General features: G+C 39.2%; 1 protein-coding gene across 1 annotated transcript; it reads left to right on the top strand.

The window, feature by feature from the left end:
- The first annotated feature begins 481 nt into the window (after positions 1-481).
- LOC122886509 (protein APCDD1-like) lies at positions 482-27,446 on the top strand. The gene is made up of 5 exons (XM_044218809.1): positions 482-914; positions 8,962-9,145; positions 10,020-10,545; positions 23,217-23,538; positions 24,705-27,446. Exons 1-5 carry the CDS (start codon positions 875-877, stop codon positions 25,163-25,165), a joined length of 1,533 nt encoding a protein of 510 aa, XP_044074744.1. The 5' UTR covers positions 482-874; the 3' UTR covers positions 25,166-27,446.

Below are 27,446 nucleotides of genomic sequence, written 5' to 3'. Positions count from 1 at the left end.
GGAGGAAAGAAGATCTTTCTAAAAAGCAAAGGAACTTTTTACCCCATAAATAGGTAAAATGTCTTCACTGCAAAAAATATCACTGACCAAGTCAGTCTCACATGGAGTTCAAATCTGGTTTTCTCCAAACGAAGTGGGAAAAGTTGTGTATGGGGTGATTTAGTTTCAGTTCAGTTTAGGAGATTTTACTTGTCTTGCAGTCTCATTTTAAGGGGGTTCATTGGAAAATAATGTTAGAAAATATATAGATTTTGCACTCTGACGTTATGATGATATGATGTTGAAGCTGCTTTGCATGTTTGCATTAGGTAGTAGTGAAATGACCTAAAGTTATTTGATATTTTAAGGCTCAAAACATCTCCAGGTTCAACAGTTGACTAACACACCTGGGCGTTTGGTTTTTTTTTTTTTTTTTTTTTGCAGTGTGCACCTAACGGGAGAAAACTTGAACACACTCCACGCCCATAAAATCTCTGTAGAGGCGGGGGGGGGCAAGTCAGTCTCTGAACACACGTACAAACACTCCTCCAGGACATACGGAAGACGCGCGTAAAAGCAACCGAGCTGCTTCATTTCAACAGTGAAAGACAACGTTTAAGTCCCGCAGGTTGTCCCGTTGTAAAGTTTGGACTTCCCTTCGTTTTCTAGGTGCGATTCTTTGTTTTGAATCTCAGGTACAGCGGGGTTTTATTCTCTCTAGCGAACCGGAGGTGTGTTCCCTATGATGCTCGGATATCGCAGGAGTGTTTGCTTCACGCTTTGGATACATAATGTGAGGATTTGTGTCGGAATAAACAAGGACGCTGCGTAAAGGAAAACCCTGCACTCCCCAGTGTGACCAGTGAAGCTCGCTTCAATCCCCTCAAAGTGCGAAATGGGGCCGTCATCTACACTGCTTCTCATTGCTTTTTTTGGTAAGAAACTTTTACATGAGTTAACTTTGAGCCATGTACTGCAGCAAGTGTGGATGTTTGAGGGACTTGGTGTTTGCAAAATAAGTGAAAAACATGTTTTACTCCACGTGTGCATGGAAAACTAAAAGCTTTTGCAGCCTATGAAAGAAACTTTGTGGTACAAAATGTAAAAAAGGATAAGATCATCCAATTTATGTATATATTTTTAGATTTATCATCATCATCATCATTTATAATCATTTTAAATTATTTCTACTGCTTCAGTGAAGCATATTTGTCAGATAGGAACCTGACATGCCTCTCTGCACACCTGTTTACCATCATGGCTGTGTGTTTGTGTGTCCAACAGCAGTAATGATAATATTTTCTGGCTAAGTTATCCCTTATGCCACAGTGATGAACATGTTTTGAAGGCTAAAAGGCAATAAAAAGCTTCCCCGGGGCTGCTGGGCAGATGAAAGCACTGGGAGAGTTAAGAGCCACTTAAAACACCCATTCCTGATGAAAACCCTGTCTGAGCAGCAGAGGATTATGGGAGTGCAGTTGACCCAATCCATCTGCTGCCAGTGACAGTGGAAGGCAGCATTTGGCTGCAACTTCAAATGACCTGGTTGAGATAAAACGATATTTTGGAGTCCACTTATCCTTAAGTGTGTTTAAGTGAATCTAACGTTCAATTAGGTGGTGTGTTATTGCAGCCTTTAGTAGTGGCAATGAAAATGCAGCCTAGATTAGTGTGTGCTGTAAATTTACTGGGGGAGAAAACCTCAGTGAGCCTTCGGAGAACAGCAAAGACACAGAAAGAAACAGGGAGCAGCAGCTGCTTGTACTTCACTTTTTTTTTTTTACTGATATGAATCTAATAAGACTTCAGCTGGGCCTCAATAGGGTTTTTTAAGTTTTATTACATCTGTAAATATTCAGCAATTGACTAAACTGTTTGCTCAAGTAATAGCTTGTCCTACAACATTTTATGTTCAACTTGATGTTGGATTTGTTTTCTTCTTCCTTTTGGTGGCAGAGTTGGATTGCGAAGACGTGAAGATATGTGTGGGTCTCTCTCAAAGTTTGGTCAGTGCCAGTACTGGAAGTAGACAAAATTGGCTAACTATAACAACAATAATAGAAAAACACACACTTCATAAAAAAGGCATTTAACCATTTCATTCGCAATTAGAAACTAGATCTCAACCAATATTGCGTCTGGCTGATACTGATATTGATATTTGAGTTAAAAAAAGGAAACTCTGAAAATTAGAAATCAGCTTTTTTACTTTTTTACACCTAACAACATTTTTAGCAATGCACATTCAAATGTGGTTATGAAGGAGCTTTGACATGTGCTGAGGTAAGATATTTGACAGTTAGCTACCTTTTGATAGTAAAGTTCAATTAGTTATGTATAAGATCACAGTAAGTAACTAAACTTCACTGGAAATTGAATTAATTATCATAAATAAATGTTAATTCTGGTAAAACAAATACAGGAAAATATTTTAAACTTGATGTCGGGGGAAATAAGTGTCAAAAATACATAAAAATGCACCCCATTAAACATTTATGTACTCAGTTTATTTATTTGCATACATACTGTATATACATACAGCTGGGTGAGAAATTAAAGAAAAAAACAACAAAGTGTAAAATGTTGTTCCATCTTGATCCTCCAGGAGCTTCAGTGCTCCTTGGCATAGGTTCTCAAAGTGTGGAACTCTATGAATTTATTCATTAATGGAAAAGATGACAATTTTAAATAGAATTTGTGAATGTATAAATGTGTTTCTTACTGGCTGGACTATTTACTTATGGATAATTTTATGGTGTTATCTAAGGCCATGCTGTGACAAAGCAACACGAGACAACTAACATAAATCCAAAGATCCCAAATAGTAAGTGTTGTAGCTGCAGAGAACATTATTTCGTATCAAGGGAAACATTCTTAAAAGTCCTGTCATCATAAGTTTGACAAACGGAGACGAACTGCAGAAACAGAACGGGCGGTCACGAGTTCGAACAAACCAACAGGGGGAAAGATGGAGGAAAGACAGATGTAGGAGATGCTAAATTCTGCTAATTGCCATGCAGCCCAGCATGTCCCACCTCCTGTATCAGCAGTGCTTCAGTGGAGGAGGAAGACGTCAAGTTGGGACAATATTCTTCACTCCTGCAGGAAAAGCGCTGATAATGGAAGAACTGACCCTTGACAAAATAATCTCACATCAAGGTCCAATTTAGCAGCTGTTCTTCTTTCAATTATATCACATGATCTTCATCAACAGATGGCGTTTTGTAATGGAATTGTAGATTGTAGACAAATTTCCTTTTTCTTTTTTTTCTGACCACTTGAAGGACTTTTTTTTATATTGGCTTAAGACAATGGAAACAGAAAGCTTAAGGAAAGCTTTGTAGCTCCAGAAAAGCTACTAAATGGACTTTAAGATGAGACTGAATGGACCCTGTTAGTGTGACGTTATTGTTCCATTAATGTATGGTACATGTTAGTGTACACCATGTATTTTAGGTCAAATAAATTCTGTCATGAAGCTTAAACAAGAATTATTTTCAGGGTTTCTGAAAAGTTAACATGTTAGAGGTTCAAGATTTTTAGCCATGCTAGCGATGAGGCTGTAGGGATGGCAATTTCGGACGGTCAGTCCACCACTTTGGTCCAGACTGAAATATCTCAACTATTGGATGGATTGCCATGAAGTTTGGTACAGACATTCATGTGCCCCACAGGACAAATTGTAATAACTCTTTTGAACTTTTCATGTAGTGTCATCATCAGATCAAAATTTTAATTCGTCCAATAGCCTACTTTGGTTTATTTTTAAATACCTTCAAAACTGACATTCCCATCAGCCTCAGCTGTACTTTGTGTCTAGTGCCAATTAGCAAAGGTTAGCATGCTGACACACTAAAGTGAGATGATGAACAGGGTTAAACATCCCTGCTAAACCTCCACATGTTAGCATTGTCACGTTAGCAGTGTGCTACATATGCTACAACTTCACAGAACTGAAGCATGGCTGTAGACTCCTAAGCTCATTCTTTTCTGAAGGTTTTATTTGTTTGTGTGTTTTTCCTCATCCTCTTTATCATCCTCCTGCTCATATCTGCTCTTTTCTTCGACTGTCTGTTGCATGTTAACTTGCTGATGCTAGCATTTAGCTCCAAGCTCTGCTGTGTCTAAGTACAGTCTAACTGAGCTACTAGCATGGCTGTAGACTCTTGTTACCCAACAAAAGCAATATTTTATGACCTTACTTCATGCTGAATGTAAAATTAGAATCTTAGCAAACTAATTCATAGCCTTACAGTTAAGATAAATATGTTTTGGATTAGAAAAAGTATAAAAACAAAAACAATATTTCCCTCTGAAATCCAGTGAAGTCTTCTAATATAAAAATACTCAAGCACCAGTATAAAATTGTACCACTGTACTAAGTTACTTGCCGCCTGTGGATTTAGTCACTTTAACTTTTAAGTCCTTAACTGTTATGTTATTTTCTCTAGCCCCTTCAAGTCCTACATGGTCACTGCCAAATGCTAAGATAACACAAAGAACAGTCTCTTGTCTGGTGTCTGCTCTGGCACTTCTGGATTTTTCTCTTCCCATAAACGATGTGGAGTCTCTCTGCTTGTCAGGGGTCCCAGTGCTGTTACCTCACCAGTGGGATGAGGCCAACTGGAAATGTTCTCTGTGGTTTGGGGCTCTGGGAGTTTTGTGGGTGCTTTGATTTAGATAGAGAGCAGCAGTTTGGGAAAGCAGCAGCAAGGGTGAGGAGCGGGTTCGAGTCCAGCCGTTCTGATTATTGCCTTAATGAGGGGAGAGTTTTGTTTTGTTTTTGTTTTTTTTTTTTTAAAGAGAGCTTTTGAAAGAAACTCCCACCACTCACACATTCAACACTAATTAAATGTGTAGAGAAGGAGTCGTGTGACGCGTCCTCTTAAAAAGTAATTTTACAAACTGGCTACACATAACCTCTGTTTAATCATTTCCTCATTTATTACCCCGTAAACCTGTTTTCCATTTGATGTAAAGTCTTTTGTTAAAAAAAAAAAACAACTCATGTTTCATTATAATTGATATTTTCTCAAAGCCACAGATGAATCTTAAACAAGTCTTGGTCTGATGCAGCTGACTCTGGTGTGCTGCTGCTGTACACATCAAATCCAACATCTTAATATCAGATACAGACATACTTAATTTACCCACATCTTTTAGCAAAAACAGTGAAATAAGATGCAAGATAGATGTCTCTTTTTTTTTAAATTGATGCAGGTTATTCGCAGATTAGAGATCTAAATCAGCTTTCCTTTTTCAGCATTACATGTTTTAGTTTTTTAAGTGAGGAGAAAGTGGGAAGTCTCCAACTTGTTTGGAAGCTGGGAAGCATGTGTGTTTGCAGACAAAAATTCCAAAAATTCCTAATCTATTCCTCAAGATTTTCATTCAATATGTCTGTTGAAGAGGGCACACATTACCCAGAATCCCTAGAAAACAGCAGCAGAATATAAGATGGGGAACATTCAGCTTCTTCCTGTGTCTTAATATAACATTTCCACAATATCAGTTGTAGCGTTGATATCAAGTGGTATTTTAATCCAACATGGCAGATGGCACGGAGTTATCTCTCCCACCTCACATTTACCTTCTTCTCAGTTCCTCTCGTCTCCCCATTGTGGTGTAAATCCCCACCAAAATCCCCGAAATCATTCCACACCTATATGGTTATACTTAATGTGTGTATGTGAGTGGATCTTATCATCCCTGGGGGCAAAAATATTTTCTCAGTTGCTGGGAATACAGAATAAATAAATTCTGGTGTGTCAAAAATCATGATCAACATCATATAAAAGATAGATTTGCACTTTTTTATTGGCTCTGTTCAGTTTTTGGTGTTGTGTGTAAGGCTGATATGACCTAAAATAGGGCTATATATCAAGATAAGTTATCAAATTTATCTCAACAATGATAAATGTAACTGGGCAAACCCCATTTTAATGCTAGCGAACAGGAAGATGAAGAGCTCCAGAACAGCTATTGAATAGACATTATAGTGGGATTGTTTTCTCAACTTGTGTTTACAAAGTCAAGAGTGAACTCTGAATTTAAGATAAATGTAACAATAAAAAAATAACTGTTTACTTACTGCCTTTTTTCAACCACATCTCATCAACAGATGAAATGTTGTTGAGACCTTCATAAACAACCACCTGTTATCACGTGACCCATGTGTCACATGATGACAAATTAGTTACTTCCATAACAACTGAGCAAATTCCAATGAGGAAGACTGTGAGATATGGTTGAAAGCTGTCGAATAAGCTAGTTCAGTAAGGGGTTTCCAAAGTCAAGAATACATTTATTCATTCATGCATTTTCTTTCTCATGTTGGCTTACTTCTGATATGTTTCTGTTTAATTATAATATGACCACTTAAAGATACTGGGCTGCTAGCTGATTGGTTGGTTGAACGTCTGGTCATTGGTTGTTGTAGCTATTGTCAGTTAATAGACATTCATTGAAAATTGTAAGGCTGTAAATAAGTTATTTTCATAAAAAATCAACCCAATTATTTTCTTGATTAGTTGAGTAATTGTTTAGGTTATAAAATCTCAGAAAATGGTAAAAATTGATCAAGGTCCCAAAGTGATGTCTTCAAATTGCTTGTTTTGTCTGACCAAGAGTCTAAAGGTTTTCAATTTACTATCATAGAAAATTTGAGAACCTGGAACTAGCAAATTTTTGGTGTTTTTACTTTAAACATTTTTGCTGATTTAATTTCTGTTGGTAGACTAATTCATTAATCATCTCGTCATTTCAGCTCTAGAAAATTATTATGAAAAATGTAGGTCAGTAAGAAATTCATAATGTCGATAATTCAGTGAATATTGTTCATTGTCCAACCCTAGTGTATGTGTATCTTTGTACTTTTAATACTTTGCCTTTTTTCTGCATATGGGGTGGTGCTTGATCCGTTTTCAAGCAGGGGAAAAAATTGTGGCCTTGTCACAAACTTTCTCAAATTACAGCTAAACAGTACACCAAAATGTGTTTCTGAAAAAAATTGAGGTGGGAAATAGGCAATGCAGTAGCAGAATCTTGATTTTTATATTTGATCAGCACTGTCAGTTTGGTCCGAGTTTCATGAGCCTGGACAGACCTGCGGACTGGATGCAGGTCCAGAAGTACAACCAATCAGAACAGCGAAACGTGTGATGTGACTTTTCAAATCTGGACCAGCGGCACTCCTCTGTCAGTCGTCGTATCAAACCCTCCCCATATTAGATAAACGGTTGTGATGGGCCCGACGAGATCCAGGACATGTGGAAATCTGTTTGAATGAAAGGTGGGTCAGACGTACCTGCCAGAGCAAATAAAACATGAGCTCGGCACATTTGTCTGGTTCGGGGGGGGGGGAATTAGGTTATGGTGAGGGTTATGGTAAGGTTAGGCATTTAGTTGTGATGGTTAATGTTAGGGTAAGGGACTAGGGAATTATCATTATGTCAATGACGGTCCTTACAAAGATAAAGTGTGTGTGTGTCCCACCCTGGAATTCACCTGCTCTTAAACCAGAGGCACTATTTGACCAGCCGACCCTCCAGAGATTTAAAGTGTGTTTGCATTACACAGCTCACCAGGTTTCCTTTTTAAATTCTTACACACACTTACTTACTTAATGGTAGTTTCTGCTCTCCTCATTGTGAAAACAAGCTTTGCAGCCACTCTGGGTCTTTGCCTCGGTCCAGGCCTGACTGCTGCATTTTATGTGTGTGAGAGGCCTTTTTTGCACCCACAAACTGTGGAGCCTTTTCTTTGATTTTTAACACAACTCCAGCCAGCAAAGTTGCATTACTAATGCCACCAGCTGAGTCGGGGGATCAAGTCTCCACACTATCCAGTGTTTCCAATGAGCAGCGCTGTGATGTGGTGATTTACACACAAGCCTCAGCTGACACACATAGAAGCTGCCTCACTGGGTGTAAAACAACTGGATGGAGCTTTGTTCTTCATGGAGCTTTTGGCTGCTTTTAATCAGATGTTTTTGTTCCTCCCTCTGTGTTATTAGTCTCAAATTAAAAGCACAGAGGCGACTGCGGCGGCATTCCAAGGCGTTAAATGATACTGCCAGGCAAGTTGGGTCCAACTAGAAAGAATTTAAGGCAAAGTCTTCATATTTCAAGGTAGATTTTGATGATATTAGAGTATTATATGGAATAAATCCTTGCTGGAATGTGATCTTCAAGGCTTTTTTTTGGCTGCAGGCTTTAAAATGCTTTCATTTCCGATATTTTATCCCCTTAAGCTCAGCCCATTGTTGAAGGTATTGTTATTTCATGTGGTGCATTGAGGGTATATGTGGACAGGGTGGGAACTGAGAGTTTTCAAATTTCAATGCTGGTCTCGTCCTTTTTATCTTTTTGTAGCTTGATTTTAGTGTTTGTTAAAGTCTGCTGTGCGAGCAGAAAGCCACCTATCAGTTCTTCAACCTGGACATCTAAGCTTTGCCTTTTCATCACATGTTCAGCTAATATTAACCCATAAAGACTCCACTCATACCAGGTGTTGCACGTCACTGATAAAGCCCTGTAATCCCTGGGTAATGACATAAGTTAAAATGACTAAATGAAACCCTCAAAAGACTTCAAAGAGGCCTGACTGATTGAATAAGCAGAGTGCAAACATGCAAGCCGAACTTCAAACTAACAGAACAACTTCTTTTTCTGTTTGATCTAAGTGTAATTAACTTACTTATTGGTTGCCTTTTTTAAAAGCAGTTGTGTTTTATTTATTAGGATATAAAGATCTAAAAGAAAAAAGCTCTGCCGAACTAAACTCATTCTTTAGTGGTTTATTCAACATTTCAACCTCAATGTGGCAAATGCCTTCAAACATGTTTAAATCTATTCTGTGTGTGTATGTGTGTGTGTGTATCCAGGATTTCAGTATAAGTCATAACACTACAATTTTTTTCCCAAACAATCATGAATAACAATGAATAGTCGTGAAATCCTTGTCCTTTTATTGTTCCCACAGGCTGGGCTGAAGGTTCCTCTCTTCACTACTCAGACGGTCGGTCCAGCCGTCTTTCCCTGGAGAAAACCTTCGGCCGGTTGGTCAAAGACTCCCAGTGCCAACACATGTTGAAGCACCTTCATAATGGAGCCCGAATCACTGTGCAGATGCCTCCCAACGTAGAGGGTCACTGGGTGTCCACCAGGTAAACAACTATGGACTTACGCCTCATGTTTTCTGTGCATCTTTTTTTTTTATAGGAAGGCAGGAAGTTTTGACATATAAAATCCAATGCAACTATCCTTATATGCTTAAACAAGGACATTAAAACATGACATGTAGCCTAAAATAGTTTAGGTGATAGACAATCTGCCTATACTTTTACTTTTCTTACTTTTCAAGTACTGATCAGTTACTTCATGCCTGTACAGGTAGAAAATAAACTTGCAGAACTTTCTGTCCAGTTAGTTTGTTTTATGTTTATGGTTTATTATCATCTTTTTGTGAGCAGGGACTGTTTTGAAAGTGCATTTGTGGTACTTCATGGTCATCTGCTGAACATCTGAACTTTTTTAAATGACCAAATTCACATTATCCTTTTCACAATATTCATGTTAGCTTTTTGTCTTCCTTTTTTTTTTTTTTTTAGCTTGTAGAAGTAATGATTTGCATCAGCCAAATGATAAATATTGAATATCTGAGTTCCCTTGAATGCAACAAAGAGTTTTCAATTCACTCCCTGCTGGCGTCTACGTTACCACATAAACATAACTATTACTTTTAAAAGTTTACTGTAATGGATAACTGTGATCTCAAGCACATTTTCAAGGCTTTACTTGAAGTCTCTGAATTGATATTCCTACTATACTGGAAAAAACTTAAACAATGGCTCCCTAGAAGGTACAAAAGAACATTAATATTTGTAGATTTATATATTTGTAGCAATGCAAAAGAAAATCAAGAAAGGGCTTGCTGCACACTAAAACACTCAGTTCTGGACCAACTTAAAACATCTTGGTATTTATTTAAACTTACTAACTTGCATGTTGTTGATCTGAAACCTCTGTTTTCTGTTACAGCTGTGAGGTGAGACCAGGCCCAGAATTCCTGACGCGCTCCTACAGTTTCTACCCCAACAACACCTTCCAAGCCCACCAGTTCTACTACGAGGACAACCACTGCACCAAACCCACCTACACTCTGGTGATCCGGGGTCGTCTACGCTTACGCCAGGCCTCCTGGATCATCCGCGGCGGCACAGAGGCGGAGTACCACCTCCACCGCGTCCAGATGGTTTGTCACACAGCCACCGTGGCCAAAGAGCTCAGCCAGAGGCTCAACCACAGCTGCAGAGGGGCTGTGAAGGGCCCCTGGGAGCCCAATGTGATCTACGAGCTGTGGAGCGAGGAGGGTGGCTACGACTGCTCCAGGGAGCTTAACTTTGCCATGCATGAGCTGCAGCTGCTGAGGGTAGAGAAGCAGTACCTGCATCACAACCTGGATCACCTGGTGGAGGAGCTGTTTCTGGGAGACATCCACACAGAGCCGTCCCAGAGGCTGTACTACAAGCCGTCCAGCTACCAGACTGCCCTGCAAAATGCCAAGGTAAGTCCCTAGTCATCTCTCAGTTAGAGTTAAGAGGGATGCGGGGGCAATGTGGCTGCAGAGTCTTTGTAGAACAAAACTTCCTGAGGGATCACAAGGGGTCAAGAGGTGATTACCAGAGTAGGAAACAAGCAAAAACAGAATTCTGCAACACAAGTATGTACTTTTTAAAAAAAAATTTATTTTACTTTTCTGGTCTTTTTACTTTTTTAGCCACGCTAGCGGTGTGGCTCTAGGGATGGCAATGTCTGGCTGTCGGCTGGTCGGTCCACCATGTTGGTCCTGACTGAAATATCTCAACACCTATCGGATGGATTGCCATGAAACTTTGTACATACATTCATAGTTCTCAGATGATGAATCCTACTGACTTCGGTGATCTCCTGGCTTTTCCTCTAGCACCACCATGAGGTTGACATTTGTAATTTTGAGTGAAATGTCTCAACAGCTATTGGACACACATTCATGCCTTCCTCAGGATGAATTTTAATAACTTTGGCGATCAGCTGTGTTTTGTGCTTATAAGCAAATGTTAGCATGCTAACATGCTAAACTTAGATGGTGAACATGGTAAACATTATACCTGCATGTTAGCGTGCTGGCAGCTGCATTTCGCTGAAAGCACAGCGTCACAGAGTCGCTAGCATGGTTGTAGACACTTTGCCTTGCTTCTTGTTAAATAGGCAAAGCACTTTAAAAAAGTCATACAATAAAACAGGATTTAAAAACAATGTGTGAAAAGATATTTAAAAGAATAAAAGTAAGAACAAGCATTTCAATTAAAAAGAAGTAAAATAATAAAATCAAAATGTCAGAAATAAAAGTGCAAAGTTTGCAGATTAGCAGAAGGCACTGGTGAACATAAACGTCTTCAGCTTAGATTTAAAGGTGTAAGTGTTGGTGCAAGTTTCAAATCCTCTGGAAGTCGTTTCAGCTATATGTTGCATAGCAGCTAAACGCCACCTCCCCATGTTTTGTCCTGACTTTGGGGACAGTTAGCAGGCCGGTCCCGGATGACCTGAGGGGTCTTGAGGGTTCATATTGTACAAGCATTTCAATGTATTTTGGCCCTAAACCTCCTAATGATTTTTATAGGTGAGCAGCAGTATTTTGAAATCAATTCTCTGGTACACCGGGAGCCAATGCAGGGATTTGAGAATTGGTGTAATGTGCTCAGATTTGTTTGTTTTTGTTAGGACTCTTGCAGCAGCATTCTGAACAAGCTGTAGCTGCCTTAAGCGCCTTTTTAGGGAGACCTGAAAAGAGACCATTACAATAGTCTAACCTAGTTTTTCTAAGTCTTGCTATGTTTTTAAGGTGATAGTAGGCCGATTTTGTTACTGACTTGATGTGGCTGTTGAAACCTAGATCTAAATCTATGATAACAACAAGATTTCTTGGTTTTTGGTTTTCAGACAGGGAGTCAAGATGTAAGCCAACTTTTAGCCTTTCTTCCTTGGCACCAAAAATAATAATCTCCATTTTGTCCTTGTTTAGTTGAAGGAAATTCTGGCACATCCAGTTGTTGTTTTGCATAATTTGACCTAGAGGGAGCATGTAGAGATTCAATAGAGACCCCAGGATTGAACCTTGGGGGACTCCACATGTAACGTTAGTTGCCTCAGATAAATAATTGCCAATTGAAACAAAGTAGTTCCTGTCTTGTAGATAGGACTTGAACCAGTCCTTTTGTATATGTCAAGATATACATGTAGTTTTATTTTGCACCATTTGCATTTAGTTTTACGGCATTCTCTTTTCTGGACTTTTACAGATGCAGCATTTCTCCATGGTGCTCTTTGCCTTTTTGAAAATGATTTAACCTTAAGAGGTGCAATGGCATCAATAACAATTACAAGTTTAGAGTTAGTTTCTTACAAGATCATTAGCAGAGCTTGAGGCGAGAGGTGGTAATGTAAAGGTCATCTTTTTAAGAAGTACACTAGTATTTTCATTGATATACCTTTTTTTAATTTTTACTGTATTTGAGTTAATATGGATGTCAGGAATAAAGGACATGTCAAAAAAAAACACAAATGGTCAGATAAGGAAGGATCAATAACAGAAATATTAGAGATATTGAGACCCTTTTGTGATAATCAAATCCAAAGTGCGCCCACGGCTGTGTGTGGGCCCTTTCACATGCTGAGACAGTTTCAATGTATCCAAAATAGCAAAGAATGCTTTAGCACTGTCATTAGAATTATCAATATGAATATTAAAGTCACCAGTTGTAACTAGACAGTCAAAATCAGTGGAAATAATACAGTATTTCTGTAAAAATGTTTTAGAATATTTTGGTGGCCTGTAAATAATTACTTGCAGAACTCAGGGGGAACATTTCATTACTGCAGAAAGATATTCAAAAGATGGGAAATCACCAAATGTCTGTTTGCCCTAAAATATATTATTGAATAAAACAGCGACGGCGACTCCTCGTCTTGACCCAGACCTACATATATCCATAAAGTTAAAGTTAGGAGGGGCTGTCTCAATGAGAATGGGTGCACTGTTACTTTTTTCTAACCACATTTCCGTTAAAAATGTGAAATCAAGTTTGTGTTACTAACAGGCCTCAAGGCTAATTCTGGTTGACAGGGAATAGGTATCAAATTTGACAGGTTTGCAGTGGAAGTGTAGTTCATTTTGTTGATTCTACAACTAGTCACAACAGGAATGGGTAAGGTGCCACTTGGTTCCAGCTGATTATGCAAACATTTATGGGTACCATTTTTACAGCTCAGTTATCTTTGCTGGTCTTGATATTAGCACTGCTGCTGGAACAAACTGTGTTTGGCGTGGTGGGGGCCTTGCCTCATGGCAGGGCTTGGGCCCTTGGGGGTGGTGGAGTGCGTGGGGTAAATTGTGGTGGGAGCTTCGGCCTTGGGGGTGGACTGGGTCTTGGGCTAGCTAGAACAGATTGGAAGGTGAGTTTAGTGCCAGCATTTACCCGTTGCTCCATTTCCTGAGTAAACACAAGATGGGGGGGAGGTGGGTGAGAGCGACATGGTGGAGAATTGTAGTGGCGAAGGTGTGCTGGATGTGGTGACAGGAAGTGGGGAGGATGGCCTGGAAGAATGTGGTAATTCCATTTGATAGCTGGACCAGCGTGTCCTGGTCCGTCTGTCGTCGCTCTGCTGCAAGCAGTCCGGCCCAGCCGCTTACTGTGGTAGGAACCCGTGTCCGTTTCGACTGCCAGAGAGAGTCCAGTTCCTAGGTCTTACGTCCATGTGTTTCCTGGTTCGTCTTTCCTCACTCCGCCGTAGCTCCCATTTCTGGTTCTTGTAGATTATTCAGTGGTTCAAATCTATTCTGCAGCAGTAGAGTCGGTGACTGCCCGATCTGACTGGTTCATGCTGCTTTAGTTGGCTCAGTATTCGGTGTGGAATGGGCTTGCTTCCCACATAGCAATGCCGATCTAGACTTAATCTTGGACTTAAACTTAGTTTTGGAAAAGCAACAGTGTCATCCAGTGCTGGCAGCTCTTTCTGAGCTAACTCGCCAATGATGGGCGACATCGGGACTGTATCCTGAGGTTTGTCTTTGTCTCTTTCTAGTACGAATATCCTGGTTTCAAGGAGAGAAATCTTCTGAAGCAGTCTGTGCATTTTAAAGACTCTCTGTTGTGAGGAGGCCTGGTGTATCCTCCACAGTTGCTTGCTACTAATCTGTAATGGTAGTTAGCTTGATTGCTAACTGCTAACTATCATCTGTAGCCGGACTTAAAAAGGTAACTATTTCAACGACTTCAGTTTTGCTAGCTACATCAACATGTGTTGATTTTACTAATGAGACCCTTATAGGGTTAACTAGGCATGCAAGTGGAAAGAAAAGCAGCCACAGCAAAAGCAGACAGAGCGCTGAGAAAAGCGTGTCTCCTGTCTCATGCAGCGATGCACAAACCTGGATATATATATACTGGAATGTTTCACATATTCAGACCTCTAAAAAAACTTTAATAAAATTAAATGGTCTGAAAAGCTAAAAGCTTCTCAGAGGCCATAGCCATTATGCCACCGGTGACAAGGCGGTGCAGGTGAATGTTTCTTTGCAACCGTTAATTAATGAGAACATCTAAATTAATATCTGTAGAGTTTGTTTTCTAGTGTTCCAAAATTAAAAGTCCATGTCTCTGGTCACTGCAGTTCTCGTCATTGTTAACCTGGGTTTGCAGACCGACTTACCAGCCACTAGTGCAGCAACCAGGATGAGAACTCCATTCATGAACACTGCGTTTTGTGTTTGTTGGAATGCACGACCAAGCCGGAGGTGGAGTCTTGTTTTCTGTCCCGAGCACGCAGCTCTGTGCAGAACCTCTGCTGAACTCAACTCCCACTGTGTCGACCCTCCACACCGCAAAGACCACACACACCAGAAACTGCATGAACTGACCTTAAGAACAGCGTTCTGGTGTGAGAGTTTATCTGAAGCGTAGCCTATGCAAGGCTGTGAGGAGACCTCGGTAAAATGGCATTTGAAAGTAAGTCTCTGAAAAAAACAATGAATGCTGAACAAGTGTAGAATGCTGGAATGTCATGTTATTGTAATTTTCTGTGATTGACAACTTGTGATACAATCTGAATTGTTCTGAGGCAGTGAACTCCACCTGTCTGTAGCAACAAACAGCCATCCAATACTTGTTTAAATACTGTTTAATCCTAATCTGATTACGGATCAGTGTGTATGTCAACAATCTTGGCCTTATACACTAAACATTTGCACTGGTAGAAACCAGAAACTATGTACATACTGATTCATCGTGTCAAAGAGTCCTTTCTTTCCTCCACTGTGCTTACAGGATGTAATTTCTCTATTTACACTGCTGAACAGCAGTTTCCCTGCTGGGTGACACCCTAGAATGATGTTTTCACTGTCACCCTCTACAGAGATCACAATGAAATCCTGTTCAGGTCCGCTGTCTAAATAAACATCCATTTGTACGGGGATGATGGGGCATGGTGTTGCTGATCAGAATGTAAACAGAGTGTGGAGTGAGGAGCTGTGATCAGACAAGCTCCCCTGTGGTGCTGTAATGACCAGAGCTGCTCTCCTTAAGCCCCGCTGGTCCGCAGAGGTGCAATGTGAAACCCGGCTGATCTCGGGAGCGATCAACATGGTATTCCTAGAATTTGGAATCATGCGGCCATATGAATTATTCCAGTAAGCACATACCAGGTCTGATTTCATGCATGCCTGAGGCTCAAATCAAAGTGCTGCATGTGCTCTATTTCTCCTCAATGTTTTCTGAATAAAAAGGAAGTTGGACTTTTAGGTGCACTTCCAAAGTTGCAGTTAAGAGTCAAACATAATTACAGTATTGACTTTTATAGGGTCAGTTCACCAAAATTACAAATAAAATCCCTTTTAGAAGTATCTAGCCATGCAGGTTGTTTTGTTTTTACTTGCCAAGGTTTAGAGACATCTGTTTTTCTGCTGCCACCCCAATATAATGGTGCTGTTGAATTATGTAAATGTAATGTTTCAATGCTCCAACTCCTTCCAGAAACAGTGTCCCCGGTTACTGTGGATAATCTGTGGATAATCTACAGAACACACTGTTTAATTTTTTTTTCTCTGCAGAAAGTCGTTCCAATATAAACTGAATAATCCAAAGAACACATTGTGAACAGAGTAACCAGGACATTGTTTCTGAAGAAGACATGCTGTCTAAATTGTTCAATTTAAAAAAATAAATAAATAAAAATAAATAATAATAATTTTGTAACGATGGTCAAATAACTGTTTAACGTCAAAGGTGTTCTTCTAGTGACAAACTCAGAATTATTGCTCTGCAGTTTCTCTCAGCTCTACGGAGCGTTTTATCTTTCAGCTCATTGTTTTTGTTCAATGGCCAGCAGCTTTGCTGTTCTCTCTCTGCTGTCATCAACTTCTTTTCCAGCTGCAGCAGGTGGCTGTTTTCAGTTTAAAAAAAAAAAAAAAAAAAAAAAGTTCAGATCAACCTGCTGTACGCAAAGTACCTCGCACACACAGTTGATAGACAGACACAGCTAGCGGCTAGCTGGTGAACATAGTGGAGCATTTAGCAGCTAAAGAGCCAGATATTTGGGGAGTTGGTGGAGACCAAAACGGAGTTAAAAGCAGAGTGAATATTGGTGAAAAGGCTTTATACAATATACTTTTTCACACATACAGTAGTACCCAAGATCTGTAAACTGATGTTGATGTGTGAAATGTGTATCATCAACTGTATTATGTATTATCAAGTTTATAAGGTAATAATAATGTCAATGTTGCTCTTACAGGTTGTTGCACTGCTCCAAGGGGCCAAAAAAGTGATTCACGCTGTTTTTATATCTGCTTTTAAAAAAATGTTTGAGCTACTTAAATTAAATTCCGTTCACCTCTATTGTATCTGGGTTTATAATTTGGATGAACTGACCCTTTAAGCTTGGTAATATGCTTCTGTAAATATACAAGCCTGCATTATTGGTATTTTTGAACATTGTAAATGTTGACAAATTTTATAGCTTTGGTCAAATTTGGGCCCCATTGGTCATCAACTATGCACATACAGTAAATTAGGTTTTAAATTTAAATTTTTTTATTTTTTGGTGAAACGGTGGTAGAAAATACCTCACTCCTTCCTACACAAAAAGCACTAAATCTGACCATCCCTTGAGGTTGTAATGGTTTCTTTTCGGGGATTTTTATTGCCATGGTGACTATCCAATCCATTAATCTTAAGCGGTGTACCCAGAGCTGGTCCCAGTCCAGAACATTTGCTGTTGCCAGCATGTTCATTTGTGGTTATTGGGTGGATCTCAGTAGTGATGCAAGAGCATGGTAGCAGACTTTGTTTTAAAGTTTGTTTCTTCTGTTTTCTATCGCCTGGTTCACTGCTGTGTCACCGAGACAGAGTAATGACCACTTGACAATGATCCTTACTAAGAAGAGATCTGTGTTTTTATATTGTTTTTGTTTGATAAAGCGTTTCGGTGGTTATCATGTTTTTACACGTATCCCTCATGCAGAAACTCATTTGTGATGTTGTGTTATGCTTTCCTGAGTTTGGTTTATGTTATGTTCTCCTTTGCTACTTTGTGAGCCTATAAGCCCTCAAAATACATATAAAAATTGAGCAATGAAGCTAGTCAGCCTAAGATAAAGACTCCTTTTATGAATTCCTGGGAAGTCATTTTACAGGAAAGATGCTGGTCTAGCTCTAAGGATACCAACAGAAAAACATGGGTGTAGTGTCATTTCACCAATAGGTTTCTATAGCATTTTAAAGCCTGACGTAGTTTCTGTTCCTCGTAAAATGTTTGCTTCTGGACATCATCTTACCCTGAACTGTTGTGGTAATCCCCAAAATGCCCAAATGAAAGATAGCTGCCAAACAAACTGAAATTCAGTTTATTCTCCTTGATCTACTGTGGCTTGGATTGAACCTCATTTGTATGTCTGTTCAGACAAAAGTGCCTGCCAAATGTAGTAGTAAAAAATGAAATGAATAAATGTCATTTATATGAAGCGAGGGCAGTAATATCCTTCCTCATTTCCTCATTTCCAGTAAGGGTATAACTGCTTTGCTTCCAGCACGAAGAGCCAACAATTTATTGCAATACAAGCTTGTACAGGTTGGACATTTTGTGCTATTGCAAAGACACCTACTTACCTACAAATGTGTTTTGCTGTTTAAATGTAATGTTAAAATTTGTGAACCTTCAGCTTTCATTGTCTATTAAGGGCTTCTCCATGATTTCACCTTCTCAAATTGGTAATAGTTTGTTATAGCATTACTATCTTTTATTGGCTGTGGCTGTTCAACTTCAACTGCAGTTGATCTCTTGTAAAGCTGCAACGTTTAGTTGATTACTCGATCGACAAGAAAAAAAACTATCAGCAACTATTTTGATCATAGTTTAAGTCATTTCACGCAAAAATGCCAAACATTCTCTGGTTCCAGCCTCTCAATTTTACTCCAGTTGGAGTAACAGAATAATGTGTTTTAAAGGCTTAACAGACGCCAAAACACTGCATAAATGTTTGTAATACTCAGTCGGTATTAACGTGGCCTTATTAGATCGGAAACTGAATATTTTTAGGCTTTGTAGTTTTGTTTAGGGAAAACCTTTTTGGGTCGTTTTTCACAATTTTCTGACTTTTTGTAGAAAAGAGAAATCAAGGAAAATAATCTGCAGATGAATCCTTAATTAATCATTGATCACTAAGGGGGGCTCACTGAAGGGGGCTCACTGAAGGAAAGACATCGAGAAAAGGCGATGTGCTCATGTGGAACTGAATGCACCCTTGAAGTTCAGTTTAGCACTTAAAACCATCTTGGCAGTTGTCACAACCCCCAAAAATTTGGACAATGAGTTGGAGCTAAGGCAAGACAAGCAAATGGCAACTATGGATGCGTTTTTGCCTTGGTTAACAAGTCTCTCAGGCTTAAACTCTTGGTTAAACTCACCCCTGTGAAACCTTAAAGAAATAGTTTTGGGAAATATTTGCTTTCTTGCTGGGAGTTGGATGAGAATGTTGATACCACTCATGCGTAAATATGAAGCCAAAAATGTCAATTTGTGTCTTTTACTGAAAGTTACTGTATATGGCGGGCTAATTCTTTGCCTGTCTACCTCCACAGTGACGAAAAGACTCCAGGACTACATTTGGAGAGAGCCAGGCTAGCAGTTTCCCCCTGTTTTCAGTCTATGTGCTAAGCTAAGCTAACCAGCTGCTGGCTATGCTTAGTGTTTATTGTACAGACAGAGTTGTATCAATCTTCTCATCTAACTCTCTGCAAGAAAGTGAATAAGCATATTTCCCAAAATGTTCATGTTGAAGTGTGTGTGTGTGTGTGTGATGTTTAGACTCAACATATTTCTTGATAAGAAGTCTTTTTTTTTTTTTTTTTTTTTTTTTTTGCATGGTTCTCCAGGTCTGTGAACATTTTCGTAGATGAAAAACCATCCAGTCATTTTGACTGTTCGAGAGAAGTGTCGTGTCACAACAGCAGCAACCTTTTATTTACTCGCCTAAGGCTCCTCTGAATTGGCTTTAACACTCAGCTGTGGTGATTACTGCTTGATTACAAACTAACATATTAACCTATGTTTATATGTAACATGACCTTTATTGTTTCAGGTCGATTTATTTATTTTTGTTACAAAATCTCTCCGAACATTGTTCTCTTACTGCTCAGCTACTACAGTCCAGATGAGAGAAGAGAGGAGTTGATAAAAAATGTTGACATGCTCATCTGCGTCACCTTCAGTGATTACCATGCGCCCAGAGCAATAAGCTTGTGTGCCTTTTTAAATTTATGTTTTTATTAACGGTTAATATTCTCATAAAAATACACTAGAATTGAACATCTGTCAAAAATAACAGTGAAGCACAGTGCTCTTTTTAGTAAAGATACAAATACCGTATTATCGAGTAGTAGTATCTGTAAAGGAAACCAAAAATTATTTGAAATATGTGACAACACAGGTTTACATAGCATTTCTATTTTTTGTTATACTAATGATTATTATGGAAAGCACAATAACCAAGCTTATCCTAAGTTATTTGCAATATTAATACAAATAAATATTTCTGTGGGGGGTTAAATTTGTTTTTATTTATTTATTTTTTTAAACCTCATTGGGGGGGACAGGCTGTCTGTTTTTTGGGCTCAGAGTTCCTGCAGATCTGGAACATGTTTTCCACACCTGCTACATAAACTCCCCCACCTTCTGCTATTTTTCTTATATATGTAGCAGGAAAAAAGAAATAAATACAGTATGCAGAGAGAAAAATATGTACGTATATTTAAGCACACTAATACATTTCTTACTCATATGCACAAACACAGATGCACAAGTGCCGAGATACACACTCGTAAAAATACACTATGCTCTCATACGCACAGGGCTGGATTCACAGGAGGCCTCCCTTCCAGTCGTCCCATTAACCTCTCACTCTGAGGCGGTTATAGCGCTGCACTGGGATTATCTCATCTGTAGGATGTAGTGATACTCCTGGGGGTTTTTCTCCTTCTTTCAGCATTCTCTGTTTCTTTTCTTTTTTTTTTTACTCTCCATAAATCTCATGCAGACATAGTGTTGTCTGGGAAAAGAGTGACTGGGTTGGGGAGGTTAGGTCTTAAATTTTGACCACCCTCAAATAACAAAAACTCCACCGCCTCCCTGGAGTTTGGTCTTTGGAGGAGATTTTGTGGAAAACAGTATATGAAGGCTTCCAGCTCCGAATCCGTCAGGTCCTTTGTCCAGCCAGAGACCCACAGCTGTCCTGTCTGTGGATACCATAACCACATGCTGCTCCGGGGCTCCACTCAAGTAGACATGATATGAACTGAATATGATTAATGGTCATTTGTAGACTTATAAACCCCTTTTTGTCAATATGAGAGTGAATAAAAGACATCCCACTGTTGTTTGTTTGTAAGTAACATGAAAGTTCAGTTCGCTGTGTGACTTCCTGTTGTCACGGCTTTAGTTTGACCAGACATCTTTCTTTAACAGTAAAATGATGTGATCACCCTGAGAAAATGCTGGAACCTTGTCTGGCTTCCAACACTCAAGAAGTTCAGACTGAAGGAAATCGTTTTTCCTCCTTCACCTCTGAACAGACGCCAGAAGTCCTTTATGTGGATTTCATGATATAATATACTGGTGATGGATTTAAAAAAATCTTTCAGCACTGACAGATTTCATGACTGGATTTTCATACAGTGATGTTCAGTTGGGAACTTAGAGCTTGTAAACAATTTACAGCCTCAACAGCTGATTGATTTTATCATATGAAAGGTTCATCACTAAAATCTCAGGCCCTTTGGGTTTTTGTTAAATCACCTGTTAAAAAAATAGCTTTTACTCTACTGTGTCTGTTAGACCTATATTATTAGCTATTAGCTTATTACAGAAGTGTATTTGTCGGCCGATGTAACAAGAAATTACAATACAGAAATGCCAAAGATTTTTAGAAATAGTCTCCGTAACATAGTTTGTCCACCAGGGTGTAAAATGTCCCTGTTCATTTATCTAGTTTAGTGCAAATTTAGTGCAAAGGGTTTTTGTAAAATACATGTTAAAAATATCTACAGATGTATTGTTGACTTATTTAAAATCTCAAATATCAGTATGGGTATCTGCCTCTAGTATGGCTAGGTGGTTTGCATCGAGAAACCCACCAAATGGTAAACCATGCTCATAATAGACACTAGTGTGAAATTAAAAATCAGCTGATATCCTATCCATAGTGGCTTCAATCTCCTGTTTGCAGTAATTTGCTGGTCACATTTTACTAATCTTTTAGTTAAAATGTAGCAAAACCTGGTAAATCAAATGTTTTTCTAACAAAGTAATACATTTGCTATTGAAGTAATTAGTTTCCTTTTTTTAATTTAATCTTTATTTCAATATAAACTCCTGTTTGTGTTTTAATTTGTTTTTCAGAGTGGCAGTGGTTTTTATTTTTATTTGTCTGGCTTTACTTTTATTTTTATGTTTTATATGTATATTCTAGGCTTATCTCTTTTTTCTTTTTTTCTTTTTTTAAAGCTGCTATAATTAATATTTTTATATTAACAATGGCTTAAATGGCTCTTAGTGATGAACCTACAAAGAATTATCACCCTACTCTGCACTTCACGCTTTGTGGAGCGTTTAGCGTCTTTCAATTTTAGTTTTACAGCAACTTTACTGTTTTAGTTCACTCTCCGCTGTCATCAGCGTCATTTCCAGCCACAAATCAGCTGTTTCAGCAAAGCTCTGATAAACCCACTGTACACTACCTGCTCAGCACCGGATGGCAGACAGACAAAGTTAGTGACTAGCTGGTGAACATAATGGAGCGTTCAACAGCTAAAGGTATTTTTCTCAGGAGTTGGTGAAGACCAAAACAGAGCTAAAAGAGAGTGACTATTGGACTTACATTCATCGGGTGGCCAGAAACATGACTCCAAATCAATAATGTTGATCCTTTTGCTAGATGTGTGTGTATATAAGCAACAGTTTGCTTACAAGTTCGCCATATCAACTTTATAAACTGACTTTTTGTCAATAATGTTTTCGGCTCGTTTCCCCTGCCCCCAAGTAGCCAAAAAGAATCCATGAATGCAGGTTCAAGGCTTCATCACCACAGGAAAATGTACTGGTGCTTTTAATTGCTGGTTTTCACCCGCCACTGTGACCATATCAAAAATGTTTGTGTATGTTGTGTGTTCATGTAACACACATGGCAACAAAAACAAAAAATCAGCTGATAAATCGTCATCAGAATTTTTTTTAAAATACTCTCATATCTATTGCTATCAGTCGATCTCTAGTGTCTCTTTTTGCGTTTTTTCACTATTCAAACCACTAAGCCAATTTTAAAATCTGCTGATAAAAATAATCATTAGTTTCTACTCAGTGTAGAATTTGGATGTGATTATAGCACACATTCCGTTGGTTAAAAAATTAGGCAATCTCGGTGAAAATCGGTGCAGTCTGTGTTGCTTTCTGTCCTGTTTGCTCTTCGTTATGGTAGTGCAGTTGTTGTTTAATATTTTGAAAAATGTTGTGTAGATGAAGCAGGGCACTTAGCAGTTTTCAATGTTTACTTTTATTTTTTTAAAGGTACTTTAAATTACTACATGGTGTTCTTATTCAACTGGCCATATTTCATTATCACACCTTTTCCCTTTTTATTTATTTTTTCAGAACCATGACCATGGCTGCATCGCCTGTCGAATCATCTACCGCTCAGATGAGTTCCACCCTCCCATCCTGCCGCCGCGGGCTGACCTGACTGTCGGGCTGTACGGTCAGTGGGTGAGCCAGCGCTGCGAAGTTCGTCCTGAGGTCCTCTTTCTCACCCGTCACTTCATCTTCCATGACAACAACCACACCTGGGAGGGCCACTACTACCACTACTCTGACCCCGTCTGTAAACACCCCACCTTCACCATCTATGCCCGCGGACGCTTCAGCCGAGGGCTTCACTCCACCAGCGTCATGGGTGGGACAGACTTTGTATTCAAAGGTAACTGACTGATAGTTATGTTGTCTTAAAGCTGTGGTTTTCTTCAAAAGTTTAAATACCAACAATTTTCAGAAGAGACTACAATTCTGCTCATTTGATTTGGGAAATATGTTTATTCACTTTCTTGCTGAGAGTTAGATGAGAAGTGTGTACAGTAAATATGAAGCTGGAGCCAGCTCTAAAGCTTGTTAATTAACACGTTATATCTTGTTTGTTTAATCAATACAAAAACCAAAGGGTAAAAACAACAATTTGGGGGAGTGGGGGATTATGTGCAATGACTTCCTAGAGTCTTGTCTTCACCATTGGGATGCCAGGTAACCAGTGAAGACTCCAAGAAGTTACTGCACCCAGCAAAGAAACAATCCCGCACATAAAAACAAACAGGTCGTTTTTACATTTTGGTTTTTATTCGGAGTAAACAAATGTAAGATAACGTATGACTTTAGAGGCGTTGGTATGTAGATTTGTGACTTGCAGACAGAGCCATACTAGCTGTTTCCCCCTATTTTTGTAGTTTTGGCAATTGTTTCTATCTGCTATAACATTGTACTTATCAGGTTCATTGTTGAGATCTTGGAACATGGTGACACTACTAAAAAGAAGTCCGACAGGGCAAGAAAGACGAGCAGTCAGATTTTAAACAAAAGCAAAACTTACTTGGAAGAGAAAACAGTGAATGGTAAAATTATTACCCAAGCTGTTTGTGGTACATGTCCATCATAGTTTACAGACAAATTTATGACCTATTGTACTTACTATAGTTGTGTGCAGAGTTTGCCTGTAAGGGAGCATTTAAATAAAATAGTTTAGATAATCTGGCTAAACTGTTGGCCTGTTTAACTGACTGCTTGGGTTTCTTGTCCCGATTGCTGCAATCGTCTTAGTGAGTACAATGTTATCATAATCCCCAGAAACATTGGCCAAAATGACAAAAATAAGACCCAAGTAGTAACAACAAGCAGAAAAAACATTGTTTCAATGAGTCATCCAATTGAAAGTTTAGAGTCTGTTGCACCTGTGACCTAAGGGTTTATTTACCACATCCTGAACACTACATCATTACGCTGGAGGTCATCAAAAACAGGATGTTAAGGATTGCTGGTGTTACTCTTGGCAAGAAGTGATTGGAGTTAACAGGTGGTCTTGTGTCTTTTCTCCTCTAGTGAACCACATGAGAGTAACTCCCATGGACTTGGCCACCACCTCCCTCCTCAACGTCTTCAATGGTAACGAGTGTGGAGTGCAGGGATCCTGGCAGGTCGGGGTGGAGCAGGATGTCACCCTAACCAACGGCTGTGTGGCACTGGGCATCCGGCTCCCCCACACAGAGTATGAGCTTTTCCGCATGGAGCAGGACGCCCACGGCCGCTACCTGCTCTACAACGGCCAGCGTCCCAGCGACGGCTCCAGCCCGGACCGGCCGGAGAAGCGGGCCACCTCCTACCAGATGCCCCTGGTGCAGTGCTCAGCAAGCAGCCAGTCCGACTACAGCAGAGCGGACGACAGCGACAGGTCTCTGCTGCACCACAATGACTGCACAGGATGGCACAGAGGCAGCCAGAAACACGTCACGGTGGCTCTCGTCGCATTCTTCACATCTCTGCTGCTCTGCTGGCAAAGCTAGAGAGCAGTTTGGGCTTTTTCTACATAAAGACACAACAAGACAAGAGTGTGGATTACAAGAGTAGAGAGGGAGACTGCTTGTTAAAACAGCAAATTTACTTTTTACTTCTCTGATGTGAAAGAGGATGAAAACTGGTGCCCCTGATCCTCTGAACCCAGCTACCAAAGACTCGACACTGCTGCACCACAGAAACTGCACTTTAGAGTGGAACCAAAGACCAACCTGTCTGTGTTTCCGCAAATATACAAAGATGTCTATATATCCACACAGACCTGAGAGTATGTTTTATACAGTGTACTTACCTACAACTATCAAGTCATTTCTTGGTACTGCAAAAAGACGCGATTTGATGCGTTGACAAGAAGCTTCCTGTCTGGAGGAGATGGGCTTGTGGATAGTCACTGTTTACAGTAAAAGGGAACTACACTACATATATTTCTTTAAATATTGCCTTACAGTATGGTGAACTCAGCTGCAGTTATCTGTCATGTATTCCACATTAAGATCATACTGTTTGATTTTGGATTCAATAAACTCTTTCAGCTGCAGGCAATTATCTTCCATGCATTCTCACTGAGCAGAGAGCTGCATCTTCACTGGCCGACACTTGACCTCGTGTCCATTGGGGCTATTTTGAAATTGTGTCATACTCTGTTTGGGAAACTGCACCTGGAAAATTTGCATATAACGTAGCTTTGTCGCAACAATTGAAGACTTCAGATATACTGTAAAATTTGAATTAGGACTGGGCAATATGGCTAAATTAAATAACATTAAGAATATTTTCTGAAATATTGTAAATATGAAAAGAAAATTAAAAAATGAATGCAATGAACTGTTTGTTTACATGCACAAAGTGCTTCACATGTGTAAAATTACAATTTGCTTGGAATAAATAAATAAGCAGCAGCATTTTGCTAAACCATACAACATGATCATATCATCAATAGATACCTATAAATGAGATTATTGTTGTTGCCCAGTCTTGTGCATTTTTTATAAAATGGGTTTGTGTTTAACATAAGATAAATATGGTATTTTGTCAGCACTGCCTGCTTCATTTTAATGGAATACATGCAAATGGACCCGAATACATACATTTGGATCCTGCTTGGGGGGCAGGTTGTAGCCTAACTCCATGATTTAAAATTTAGACGCTATCATTTTATAGTGAACTATCTTGGCAGTCAGTGCAAGACTTCACTGTTTAAATACTGTAGACTTACAATTTTGTGCTGACATGAAAAGAAGCAAGGATTGGACCTGCGGACATCATATCAAATTGTGACTTCACCCTATTGAAACTAACAGGAAATCATAAATTGTCATTTGTTTTCGTTCCCCAATAATTTCTGTTTTCACAAGAGTTACTGCATTACCATCTCCCTTTTTTATTACTTTTTCCCCCCAGACATAAATAGGCCCTCATTTTTTGTTACGTGTTGGTACTTGAAATGGTGTTACTGTCTCTACTATACAAGTTGTTCCTTTTAAAGTTTGTAACAACAAGGAGGTCTGATCAAGAATTTAAGTATTTTTTGGGGGTAAATATTCCAGACTTCTTTGGATTTGATGCACTTAGTCCACTGTTTTCAAAATCTCAGTGAGTTATTCAAGCTTAGCACTTTCTCAAAATTGAACAACCGGACATTTATGTAATTGCAACAAAAGGATAGATTCTGGTTACTAAGCACTGTATAGTAGGCCACATATTACCTGTCCAGATTGTGTAGCTCCTTTTATTTAAAAAAAAACAAAAAAAAAACAACAAAACTAAGTCTTCCAGTGAGGAACCTGTGAAATGACATAAAAAGAGATTAGTGATCTTTTCTCCTCAAGGTCGTTTCGAAGCTTGAGTGTGTTTTAATAAATTCAAAATACCTTCCATGGGTCATCAGGTGTGGCACAGTATCCGCACCCTTCAGTCCTCCACTTGATCTCAATTACAATCTTTAATGAAGGTCACTGTGGTGTCATCATCGGTCTAAAGATGTCGTCACTGCCATCACCCTCTGGATCGTCGACCAGTACCTGTTTGGGAACTTACCAGCATGCTTCTACCGTACCAGAACTTTCAGACTGTGTTCAACAGAGAAAGGACAAACTATCACAGCAAACCCTTATTTCTGCAATGGAAAAAACTAAATGACTGATTGCTTACAGCAAGTTTATCATCATTGATGCAGAATCTTGTTCTCAGACTAAAGAACCTGTATTAGGCTCCAGGAAATGTCTTTGTAACTGGATACATGTATAAGATTAAAGGTTTGATACTCTTCAA

This window comes from Siniperca chuatsi, linkage group LG13, assembly GCF_020085105.1.
Source record: "Siniperca chuatsi isolate FFG_IHB_CAS linkage group LG13, ASM2008510v1, whole genome shotgun sequence".
NCBI classification, from domain to species: domain Eukaryota; kingdom Metazoa; phylum Chordata; class Actinopteri; order Centrarchiformes; family Sinipercidae; genus Siniperca; species Siniperca chuatsi.
Note: the sequence above shows the minus strand (reverse complement) of the source record. Positions and strands in the feature narration are given on the sequence as shown.

Bases quoted from the DNA above. Each gene is read 5' to 3' on its own strand.
- LOC122886509 (XM_044218809.1), top strand. From the start codon at position 875: ATGGGGCCGTCATCTACACTGCTTCTCATTGCTTTTTTTG. The intron at 915-8,961 runs GTAAGAAACTTT...TTGTTCCCACAG, and splicing joins GCTTCTCATTGCTTTTTTTG to GCTGGGCTGAAGGTTCCTCT. The intron at 9,146-10,019 runs GTAAACAACTAT...TTTCTGTTACAG, and splicing joins GGTCACTGGGTGTCCACCAG to CTGTGAGGTGAGACCAGGCC.